The sequence below is a fragment of the Poecilia reticulata genome, linkage group LG13, assembly GCF_000633615.1.
Source record: "Poecilia reticulata strain Guanapo linkage group LG13, Guppy_female_1.0+MT, whole genome shotgun sequence".
In the NCBI taxonomy this organism is placed as follows: Eukaryota; Metazoa; Chordata; class Actinopteri; order Cyprinodontiformes; family Poeciliidae; genus Poecilia; species Poecilia reticulata.
The window spans coordinates 33,119,407-33,131,904 of NC_024343.1; the positions used below are offsets into that span (position 1 = coordinate 33,119,407).

At 40.6% G+C, this 12,498-nt stretch overlaps 2 protein-coding genes across 2 annotated transcripts in view; both read left to right on the forward strand.

Moving 5' to 3' along the window:
• The first annotated feature begins 6 nt into the window (after positions 1-6).
• Positions 7-1,227, forward strand: LOC103475282 (olfactory receptor 11A1-like). Its single transcript, XM_008426780.1, has one exon. It carries the CDS (start codon positions 33-35, stop codon positions 972-974), a length of 942 nt encoding a protein of 313 aa, XP_008425002.1. The 5' UTR covers positions 7-32; the 3' UTR covers positions 975-1,227.
• An 8,239-nt stretch (positions 1,228-9,466) lies between these two features.
• Positions 9,467-12,498, forward strand: part of LOC103475315 (olfactory receptor 52K1-like) — a 4,207-nt gene continuing 1,175 nt past the window's right edge. Inside the window, exon 1 of the mRNA XM_017308134.1 lies at positions 9,467-10,407. Within this exon, the coding sequence (XP_017163623.1) occupies positions 9,467-10,407 (941 nt within the window). The remainder of the gene's footprint in view (positions 10,408-12,498) is intronic.

Genomic DNA, 12,498 nt, shown 5'->3' on the forward strand with positions numbered 1-12,498 from the left:
AGGAAGTTTTTTCATGCTCTAACTGAAATGTCATGATGGTCAACTCTTCACAGGTTTTATTCTTCTTCCTGACTGCTTATATTGACTCTGGGGTTCTGGCGTATTTATACTTCACTGTGGTTTTGCTTTTGTATATTTTAATCATCGTCTCCAACGTCCTGCTGATCGCGGTGATCTGTGTGAACCGGAGCTTACATGAACCCATGTACATGTTCCTCTGCAGCCTGTTTGTGAACGAACTGTACGGCAGCTCAGGCTTGTTTCCCTTCTTGCTGGATCAGATCTTCTCTCATCTTCACTCAGTTGCTGCTCCGTTGTGCTTCCTTCAGGTTTTTATTGTCCATTCGTACGGGGCTGTTGAATTTCTAAACCTAGCTGTCATGTCGTATGACCGGTACCTCGCCATCTGCTACCCCCTGCAGTACAACACCAGGATGACGCCAACTAAGATCGCAGCGCTCATCGCTGTGAGCTGGCTGTATCCGTTTGTGGCGATGTCCTTCATGGTGTCTCTGATACCGGTGAAGCTGTGTAGGAACCAGATTAACAAAGTCTACTGTGACATGCACTCTCTGGTCAAACTGGCCTGTTCGGACGCGGCATTAACCAACATTTATGGACTTATTGCTACGTTTAGCACCATCTTCATCTCTTTGCTCCTGATCCTCTACAGCTACATCAAGATCCTTGCTGTGTGTTTCTCTGGGTCCAAACAGACCCGTCAGAAGGCTGTGAACACCTGCACACCTCACCTGGCCTCCATCTTGAACTTCACCTGTGCKGGAAGTTTTGAGATTTCCCAGAGCAGATTTGATATGAGTTTTCTGCCAAATGTTCTGCGGATTTTTCTGTCGCTTTACTTCCTGACTGCCCAGCCTCTTTTTAACCCGCTGATGTACGGCCTGAAGATGTCAAAAATCAGAAATATTTGTAAAAGTCTAATTATGAATTCTGAATATTTTAAAAAAGCATAATACATAATAAAAGTAATGTTTTTAGAGCCTGATGTTGACATTTATATCAAATCCAAGATTTTATTGGTTCCATAAATATGGCTTCCAGAGGATTCATAAAACATCTTTAAAAAGATTTATTTTAACCGTAGTTTTTTCTCTAACAGGTCTTAGGCATAAAAAGACAGAGGAAAGTATTTTAGAGAGAAAGTCAGAAGAAAATCTGATCATTTTAACATAATGTAAAACCAACTGAAGGTTGTTTTTAGTTTTTATAAAAGCTGCATCTATAACTTTTAAATTAAATCCAATGTCTATCAAAATGGTGCAACAGTGGAGAAAAATATGAGAATAAAGAATTTTCTTCCTAGATAAATGTTTCATCTGGCTGCTTTCCAACATCTTTAGATCAACCATAATGTTTTTTTGTTTTTTTTTGCAGATTCTTCTCAGAAAGTTATAGTAGAGAAATTTATTGTTTATAATTTGCATATAGTTCACCAAATTAATCAACATGACATGTCCTGGTAAATAATTATGCATAAAGCTGTCAGGTAGCACAGTAAACATCGGTGGATATGGTCGTTGTAGCATTTCATAACACACTGGTTCTGGGCTTGGGCCAAAGATTTACACTGAGGGAAACCAAAATGGAAGCTATGAATCCTGACTCTGCTTGTAGTTTACAGTTTACACTGAGGTAAAAACCAAACATCAGAAACTGTGTGCTGTGTGCGTCTTGTAGATTCGTCTACTTTCAACCCTGAGATCCCTTCAGAGCCGGTGCACAGATTTTTAATTTCCTTGTCGACCTGGTAAAAAAAAAAACTTTCTTTGTTTAGTAAAGTCTGTGTAAATAGTGTAATCTTCATAGAGCTCGAACATTGACCTTTTGAAGGTGACACTGTGTACGACATGTTGGTCCCAAGGCCTGGCACCGTAACAAATTCTTCTGCGTGATAAACTGTCCCAGAAGTTACGGCGATAAATGATAATGTAGTTTTGACACAAAGTCAAGGAATATAATGGTAATAAGGGCATTACGCAAGAATACGTTCTCAAAGATCAATAAATCTTAATTTCTAATGAACATTTACCACCAAATTAGTAAACAAAATATCAGAAACAGCAAATCAAATGAATTATGAAGTTTCTGTAAACAAATCTGTCCTTAAAAAAAGGTTTAGTGGAGACCAAAGCACCAGACTGAAGATGTTCATCATCTGGTTTTTAGCATAAAGAGAGAAAAGAGAAAAACGATAAATCATGCAAATAGAAATTATTAAGGTTGTTTTAAGTTATCATGCCAATAATTGATTTACTGATTATTGCAACAGACATATTGGTCACCTTTAAACTGCTGATATGAGGATGTTTCAGGAAAGATGTTCTGTGCATAAAAACAGAGGGTCTCCGTTCATTCCAGGCCCTAATTGCATCATACGGTTTATTGCACAGATCTGGATGAATCTTAGCTGAATCATAAGAGAGTTCCCAAAGAAATATGAACAGTTCAGATCACACAACTACTGCGTCTGGTTTTTGTTGTCACACAGGACCAGTCGATATGGAAAAACCTCCATTTGAAGGTTCTGTTAACCCAAAACTCTCAGAAACAGGACACTATGAAACTCAGTATTTACTGTGTTCTGGTAAAAAAACATCCCAATAGTCGTCCCACATCTGCTTTTTCTTCAGACATAGACTTCCTGTCTCTAATAGGAGTGAACTCATGATGAACTTATATTAGTCTCAAAGCCTGTCGGATCACAGAATGGGGTCAGTGGGATGTTGAGGCACTTAGTGCAGAGAGGTGGCCATCTTTCATCAGTCAGTGACCACAGACCTCCAGCACTCTTGTGCTGTTGAGATTAGCCAAGAGCAAAGCAAGAACAGCTTCATGGATTTGGTTTTCACTGTGAGCAGCTGAAACTTTTCTCTTGTTTGGTGTGAATCTTTGGGGCGATGGTGGTGATGGTGGCAGGAGTTCGTCCTGTAGCAGGAGGGTTGGTAGTTCAAGCTCCGGTCTTTGTTGTGTCCTTGGGTAAAACGCATCGCCGACGCACCGGCAGGTGGTCAGAAGGGCCGATGGCGCCGGTGCCTCTGTCTGACTGCCTCCGGGCAGCACTGGCTACAATCCAGCAGCTATCAGCATGGTAATGTGTGCATGAATGGGAATGACTGATTTCATTGTAAATCGTTTTAGTTTCCCAAAAAGCAGATATACACATCTAATTTCATTTCATTTTCAAAGCCAAACTATCAATCTGACATCGCTGAGTTTTCATTGTCCATACAATTGCGCAATTTGACATTTAAAAAATAAATTTGCTTAAAGGAAACAAAAAATTCTTTTAAAAAATTCTCGTGTTTCGATTAAAAAATGTTGCCCCTTTGATGAGGCTGTATCAGAATTGGATTATTTCACAAAACTGTAATGGAAACTTTTTTCTTATCACACGAGTCCCATAATCAACAACTGGATGATGCCGCTGCCGGAAACAACGAAGAAGACGACGACAGGAAGTAGTTAGAGGATGATGATGCAATATGATTTTTAATAACTTGTCGCGTGAACAAATGTGCTTATGTTTGATTTTAATTGGGTTTCTTATTTAATGGAAACACCGCAATTGCAAACTTTTGTTTTTTTCAACACGTAAAACAGACATTTATTAAGGAAATTCAGCTGAGAAGAGAAAGTCCGCCGTCATTAGTCGAGTTGTCAACTAAATGCTGATGACACTTTTAAGATTCTATAATGAAAGATTTTTATCATGCTGCTTTTATTAGACAATCTTCTCTTCCTCTTTTTGGCTAAAAATTCAAAAAGTGAAGATACAGAAAGAAGGATTTTAAATATGCCAGATTAACATGAATCTTTGGGGTAAATTACCTAAAATGATTTGAGACTTTAGGAAAGTTTAAGTTTCCAGTTTGATAGAAACCTAATGACTGATTGTCTGTTTCAACTGGCAGACGTAAAGGTGACTGAAAAGAATCTTCAGATGATGTTGCTAAAACTAAATGAATTTAAAAGTTATATGGTGAGTTGCATCACCATATAATAAAGTTTGTCCTTGTTTTGCCATCCTTCCTCGGTTAAGCACAGCGGAGAATAAACACCCAACGCAGCAACTGGGAGCTGACTGGTGGTTACCATGGCAACAGCAGAGCATCCTCTCCTGGTTTCTCCCACTGCTGGCTGTACTAATTGTCCTGCGTCCTAATGTCCACACAGAGACGCCCTCTGGGCCCAGTGTTGTGCTCCAAATGGTGAAACTGGGGCTCTCCGCAGGGGCTCATTACCGATGCGACACAGTTAGCATGATGTAACCGCACAGATGACCTCCAGCAGTGACCTTGACAGCACCCTGCAGCTCAGAGTGGTTTCATCTGTTACTGCAGTTTAATGACCTAGAAAAAGAAAGTAATGGATGCAATCTGAAAAGGTCGAACAGAGCGGGCCTTCCACAAATAAACCTCACACTGCTACTCTGAACTTCAGCTGCCATTTTATTTAAAAATTATTTTACTTGTACAGTCATGGCCAAAAGTTTAGAGAATGATTCAAATGTTAATTTTAACAAAGTCTACTGCTTCAGTTTTTATAATGGCAATATGCATAAACTCCAGAATGTTATAAAGAGTGATCAGCTTAACAGCAATTAATTGCAAAGTCAATATTTGCCTAGAAAATGAACTTTATCCCCCAAAACACATTTCAACTTCATTGCAGCCTTAAAAGTACCAGCTAACATCGTTTCAGTGATTGCTCCATTAACACAGGTGTGGGTGTTGATGAGGACAGGGCTGGAGATCAATCTGTCATGATTAAGTAAGAATGACACCACTGGACACTTTAAAAAGAGGCTGGCGCTTGGCATCATTATTTCTCTTCTGTGAACCATGGTTATCTCTAAAGAAACACGTGCAGTTATCATTGCACTGCACAAAAATGGCCTAACAGGGAAGAAAGAGTATCGCAGCTAGAAAGATTGCACCTCAGTCAACAATCTATCGCATCATGAAGAACTTCAAGGAGAGAGGTTCCATTGTTCCTAAAAAGGCTCCAGGGCGCCCAAGAAAGACCAGCAAGCGCCAAGTCCGTCTCTTAAAAGGGTTTCAGCTGCGGGATGGATCAGGCTACCAGCAGTGCAGAGCTTGCTCAGGAATGGCAGCAGGCAGGTGTGAGTGCATCTKCACGCACTGTGAGGCGGAGACTCTTGGAGCAAGACCTGGTCTCAAGGAGGGGCAGGAAAAAGAAGCCACTTCTCTCCAGGAAAAACATCAGGGACAGACTGATATTCTGCAAAAGGTACAGGGAGTGGACTGCTGAGGACTGGGGTAAAGTCATTTTCTCTGATGAATCCCCTTTCCGATTGTTTGGGACATCTGGAAAACASCTTGTTGGGAGAAGACGAGGTGAGCGCTACCACCAGTCTTGTCTCATGCCAACTGTAAAACATCCTGAAACCATTCATGTTGTTTCTCAGCCAAGGGAGTCGGCTCTCTCACAGTCTGGCCTAAAAACACAGCCATGAATAAAGAATGGTACCAGAATGTCCTCAGAGCAACTTCTCCCAACCGTCCAAGAGCAGTTTGGTGATGAACAAWGCCTTTTCCAGCATGATGGAGCACCTTGCCATAAAGCAAAGGTGATAACTAACTTCCTCAGAGAACAAAACAGAGATTTTGGGTCCATGGCCTGGAAACTCCCCAGATCTTAATCCCATTGAAAACTTGTGGTCAATCATCAAGAGATGGGTGGACAAACAAAAACCTAGGAATTCTGACAAAATGCAAGCATTGATTGTGCAAGAATGGACGGCTATCAGTCAGGATTTGGTCCAGAAGTTGATTGAGAGCATGCCAGGGAGAATTGCAGAGGTCCTGAAGAAGAGGGGTCAACACTGCAAATATTGACTTGCTGCATTAACTCATTCTGTCAATAAAAACTTTTGTTACTCATAATATGATTGCAATTGTATTTCTGTATGTGATGAAAACATCTGACATACACACATGAAAACCAGAGGGCAGCAGGTCATGTGAAAATATAATATTTGTGTCATTCTCAAAACTTTTGGCCATGATTGTAGGTTATTTTTTGGACACCTCTTTTGAATTTTGAAAGGATCTTACCGTTACTTGATAGCAACTTTTGATGACTATATCTCTGCAACATGACTACAGTTCCCATAATGCTTTTCAGCACAGGATGTCTGGACTGTGCATGTTCCAGGGCTTCCAGTAAAGCATGTTATGATCTTACAGTATGTGGTATCCAGCATCCTCGTTATGCAGTACAGGCCTCTGGGTTTGGGTGGGATCATGGTATGGGCTTGTCTCGTGGTAAAGCTCATTTCCATTTTATCTACACTACTGTGTTATAAGCATTTGACAGTGGGGTTACTAAACTTCATAACTTCTTATTCATGCTGCCAGTACTTTGCCAGAAAATAGCAGGACCTCTGACCAGGTCTCAGGGAAAGTTGTTCCTCTTTGCATCTTCACCGTTTTCTGGTCCCGTCAACTCTCTGCTGGTTACATCTGGATGCTTCTGCTACTGGACACCTTTAGACTGATCTCTGTTCCAACTAACCCCTCAATCCAGCGACCTTCTGGTCATAGTACACACAGAGTTTCTGCATGTGGGCTCCATTCCTGCCTCTGAGTTAATCCGAAGACTCCAGGACCTTCTACAGGCTCCTGCCGTGGCTGTATGAACTCTCAGCAACCCTCAAAGTAGCATCTGCTTCCCAACACATTCCTTCTGTTATGCAGGTTTCAAAGACATTTCTGCTTAGATTGGGAATTCTCAAAAAACACCAACAAACTTGGATGTAGGCATAAAGTGGGGAAGTCCACCTTGACAGAGGAATGAGAAAGAACGATCGGTACTGTGACATGAAGGGATTGTTGGAACATCCAACCAGCTCTGACGGACTCGCTACTGTTAGTCTGCTGCTATGCAGCTCCGGTGTGTTAATGGGTGAATGACTGAATGTAGCATAAAGTCCTTTGGAGTTCTCCGGACTAGATAAAGAACTATAAAAGAGCATGCCATTCCTACTTTTCGTTAGCATACAAAGTACTCCAACGTCACTTCTTCAGAAGAGAACAACCGCCCACAATGAGCCTGGTTCTGCTTCTGCTGGAGATTTTTTCCTGTTAAAGAGGAGTTTCTCCTCTCCACTGTCAGTAGATGCTTGCCCACGAATGGCTTAAATAATAAATTGAACATGACTGTGTTATGTAAATTGTAGCATCAGTCGGACTGGGTGTGTGACCAGATTGAATTGACTTTTCATTTTAAAATGCCCTGAGATGATGTTGTGAATGTACACTACAGAAATAAAGTAACTTGAATCAAACAGCAAATTAAAAGTTACATATTTGTGGGCTTTTGTTCTACAGTTAGGTACAAATATTGACCAGTTTTAAAAAACATAAATTCGTTGATCAATATGTATCTTTAATCACGCAATGTTTGGTGCGATCAACAGATTGAAACATTCCTTACTTGTTTTTTTGTTTTGTCTGGTTTATATCTGATAAGAAGAGTCTGGCATCAACAAACATCCTGCTTTGATCTGGTTGTATTTGTTTCAAACATCCACGATGCTTTCATTTTACACTGTGTATTTTGTCAACAGTGACATATGGACGTTTTTAATCCATTTTTTATACTTTAGGATCCAGTGAAGCCTTTGCTGTTTAGCGTCTCGGTTTTGTTGCTCAGCGCTTTGTCTCCGTGGGGAGTTGGGCCTCCAGCAGAATCAGAGTATAAAGCTGCAGCATCAGAGGTTTTTACAGTAAGAGATATTTTCACTTTCCAGCTGTCCTGTATCCTGTACTGTAGGATCCAATCTGTGGTTTCAGCTTCGATCTGTTGGGTTTTAATGATGCTGATGAGCTTTTCCAAACAGTCAAAGGATCTTATTGTAGTGGAATATTCTCCACCTGCTCCTCAAACTATTGTGTGCATTTAGTATTAATGTGGATTCCTTTGAACTTTAAATATAGTAAATATTTTACGTTACTGACTTGTTTCTTCTAAAAACTTCACATTGTTTAGTAAGTATTGATGCTCAGCTCTGCAGGTTTCCAGATATAATATTCGTCTATAAAATCTGAGCTTCTCGTTCCTCTCATGATTGTAGATCTTACATGATAATCTCTCTGCTTTGCTCCGTTTTCTGATCAGTTTCTGCGTTTGACACAAAACCAACAGGGCTGAAGGTGAAGATTCAGGCTTCTCAGTTTTAGTGACAACAAGTTTGAACCGATGGTAGACAGTCGTCAGAAAAACAACAAATAATGACCTTTTTCCACGATGTCAGTTTATTTAATAACTCAGTTGTGGTTTCTATCTGACTTTCTCTTTGTTTGGTGTTCAGGGTTTATGGTTCATGTTGGTTTTCCTGTGTTGCTTCTGTTTAAAAAGGTTTGCAGACATTTGTTTCTCCACCGCCCCATGAAGGTCCAACCACAGCATTTCTTTAAAATTGAAGTCTGAACTTGATCTTAAACACAATGAATCTTTTCTTTTTTCAGCCATTCTGCCATAGATCTGGTCTGTGTTCGGGATCGTCGCTCTGTTGATGACCCAGTTTGGGACAAGCTTCAGCTGTGGGACTGATACACAAACACTTGACCCTACAATACTTTGGTTTAAAGTTTAAATTGAGGGCAGCGGGGCATCCTGGAGCTTTGGCTGCAAACAGTGGTCACAGGGTGAGGAGGTCTCAGTCCTTTGAATTAAATGTGTTGGAGCGGTGTCCAAGAATCGATGGACACCAAACCTTGAGGCCGTTGAGAGACACTGCTCTGCATGTTTGAGATGTTTCTCTGCTTCACACACCTGACTTAAATGAATGGTTCATTAACAGATTGTTGCAGAAGTTAGAGAGGGAATGGCCCTTAAAGATGGGCTCCGTTCTGCATCTTTTGTCATTTATGGGTCGTATTGTCTGCTGATTGACTGTCAGTCCAAATTTCGTGTTTTTAACTTCAGCATAATTCATGTTGCTATGTGCTTTAACATGTGACAGATTTTCAGCCTTGCACAGATTTTGTGTGCCCCACTGGTATCTTCCAGTTTTGGACTATAAAGCTTTTGTTTTGCCTTTAACCCTCCCTGTCTTAGCGAGACGCTCAGGCAAAGCGCAGCAGATGTCACAATCAAACAACGAGAAAGTTATGGGTATGTCCTGTCAGTTTGTCAGTTCCCATCTTTGAAAAAGCGTACGCAGGGTCAGTGCAACCCTGCCAGGACTGCGCACAGAGTAAAAACAATTCACACAGAGTCCACTGGACCCACTCTTGGGACTGCAGGAGGGTTTAAAAATGATGTGAAGTTTTGTGATGTGAAGACTTGGCATGAAAGTCAACTAAAAACAAAAGTATATTGATATGTTCATAGTATTCATGAGACTGAAAGAAACTAATGTTTCTGTCTTTGTTTTCAGGCATCAAGGCTGTAACAGGCAGGATTAAGTAAAAAGAAGATGCAGAACGTCTCTTCACAGCAGCACTTTATCCTGAACGGTTTTGCAGAACTGGGCGACCTGAGGCCGGTCCTCTTCGTCCCGTTCCTCCTCATGTTCATCGTGGCTCTGCTSGCCAACTCCCTGCTGGTTTATGTCGTCRTTTCTCAGAGGAGCCTTCATCAGCCTATGAGCATCCTCATCGCCGGCATGGCTTGTGTTGAWCTCTGCCTCCCGGTGTTCTTTGTTCCCAACATGTTGCTCAGCTTCCTGTTTGACTGGAAGGGRATYTCTCTGATTGGCTGCCTGGTTCAGATGCACTTTATTCACTTCTTTGGAGCGTTTCAGWCCACCKTCCTRGTGTGGATGGCTCTGGATCGATACTTTGCTATTTGTACGCCACTTCACTACCATGAACTGATGGCGCTACAGAGATTCCTGAAGTTTATCGTCCCGCTGGTTGKCAGAAACATGCTCCTCATCTCTSTGTTTGTGAGTTTGGCAGGAAAGCTGTCGTTCTGCAGGAATGTGATGAACCACTGTTTCTGTGAGCACATGGCCTTGGTGGAGCTGGCCTGTGGATCCACTGCCATCAACAACCTTGTAGGTCTGATTACAGTCTTCCTCATCCCTGTGTTTGACTTCTTATTTATCGCTGCATCTTACATTCTGATAATCAGCACCATGTTGAGGTCCAGCAGCACCAGCGTCAAAGCATTACACACCTGCATCACTCACGCAATGGTGATCACGGTTAGCTTAGCCGTGGCTCTCATTGCTTTACTCTCATATCGGATTAAGAATGAACTTCCTGCAGGCGTCCGAGTTTTCTTCAGCACCATGTACATGTTGTTCCCGAGCTGCTTCAACCCGATCATCTACGGCATCAGAACCACTGAGATCAGGCAGCACATTCTGAACACACTGACGCACTGGAAACGATTGGTCCAAACTGAACCTTAGTGTTCCTAAATACTCAAATAAAGATGCTGCTGTTGAATTTAAAAACACGTTGATGGGAGACGGAAGGCATAAATATTTCAAACACTAACATCACTACAGATCATTATTCTTTGGTTCAAGCTGGGATTAGTGGTTAGCATTATGTGGTTATATATTAAACCAAGTGGTTCAATTCAATTAAAAAATACTTTATCGATCCCAAAGAGAAGCTACATGTTGTAACTGATGGCTGTGAGCAGAAAGGGCCTCCTGTAGCAGTCTGTATTTCAGCGGCTCTGAATAAGCCTCCAAGAGACACTCTGTTGTTGCATCACAGTCTGATGAAGAGAATAATCAGGGTAGTGCCTAACCTTCTATGTATGTTAGAGTATTTATTTTCTTCCTTATTTTGTAACTTACTCCAGTCCTAGTTCAGCTCCTCTGTGTCTATTATTCACATTTCACCCAAAAATAATCAAATAATCAATCATGTTGGGTAAAATATTCCAGACGGTCATGCCAAGGCCACCATCTGTTAAGTTCAACCCTGCAGCGATCGCAGGGACGGGCGAGCAAACCTCCTATGAGCTGCCCCCGAGTGACTCAGGAAAGGAAACGTGCTCAAACTTTTCTTATAGGAGCAACTGAACATATAAAAGGTCTGAGTCAGTGGGAGTCTGGTTTCACAGCCAGGTAAAGGAGGTATGAGCAGACGTTCAGTAACAGGTGAAACTATCAAAGCTAACTGCCAGCAGATTATCATTTAAATTCAAATCATTTCTGTTGTTCTAACTTTCTCACTCCATTTGGTCTCCTTCACATCTTTCAGGGATTTGAGTCTAACACAGAAACATTTAATGATCTTTTTCAGTGTTTTAGCATGTGTGTGTTTTGAGATCAAAACTTCTCTTTTTAACAGGTTTGTCTGATGAGAAAATTCCTCTTCTGTGGTTGTTTCAACATGCATGTTTAAAATGTTGCTAATATGTTTTCTTTCAAAGTCACAATCTGAAGTCACTGATGTAGTTCAGGGGTCAGCAGGGAACCAGAACTTTATTCCTTTAAGCATACATTTCTGATGTGCAAAATTAGTATTTGTGGTATTTTCAATTTACAATACAATTATGTTGGTAAGTTTAATTTGTTTGCAACTTGTTCAGCATTAAGCTGCTTTTCTTCTCAAGTTGGATGTCATATTAAAGAAGATGAAGGTGTTTTCCTGCTATCCTAAACTCTGAATGTTTTCAAAAGATAAAGAAGTAAAAACTTCCAATGAGAAAATGATTGATTACATTTCAAATCTTCAGGATCACTTTTCACTCTCCACTGTTTTTGTTTCAGTACAAAAAGAGGAAATGTGAGAAACTGTCTGTGCAGAAAGTTTATTTAACAAATACTTATTGTTGTGAGGTATTTTAATGACAATACAAGTTTATATAGATGCAAAGACACTTATCTAACAAGTTAAATAAAATACATGTTGTAAATAACTCATAACCTAGCCTAAAAATCTTCAGGTAAAAATCAAACATAATTATCTAGAGAAAACCTTCTACAAATCAAGTGATGTGTTTTGCTCCATCAGTGATAAAATATCACAAAACATGTTTATGACTTCTAAAAAATGGCCAAATTAATTTTTCATGAAACCAAAGTATTTTAAATACATATTAATATCTCTTTTTTTTCCTAGGGAATATGGAGAGTTTCACAGTTGGCTTAGATTGAGGTTTTCTTGTATTTGTTGTGCTGTTTATACTGAGGGGTTTTCTACAGTTCATTGCATTTATTTGATTCAGGTGTGTTGGCTGCATCTAAATGTTGCAGAGTAGTTTTCAAGGACGCTAATGACAGGACAACAGGCCATGACCAGAAATCTGTCAGTGCGATAGTTTCCAACTGCAACTTAAAAACCAAAACTTTAGGATGAGGCAGCATGTCTTCAACATCAGAAGTAAATCAACTGCTTTCATTTATGTATGGTTGGTTGGYTGGAAATGAATATTGACCTGTTGTTTCTTTGTTTTCAGGCTGACCCTGAAGCTCTGGACCAGGACGGTTTGGTAGAAGACGATGATGGAACCATTGAAGGGAAACATTTCTTCACATGA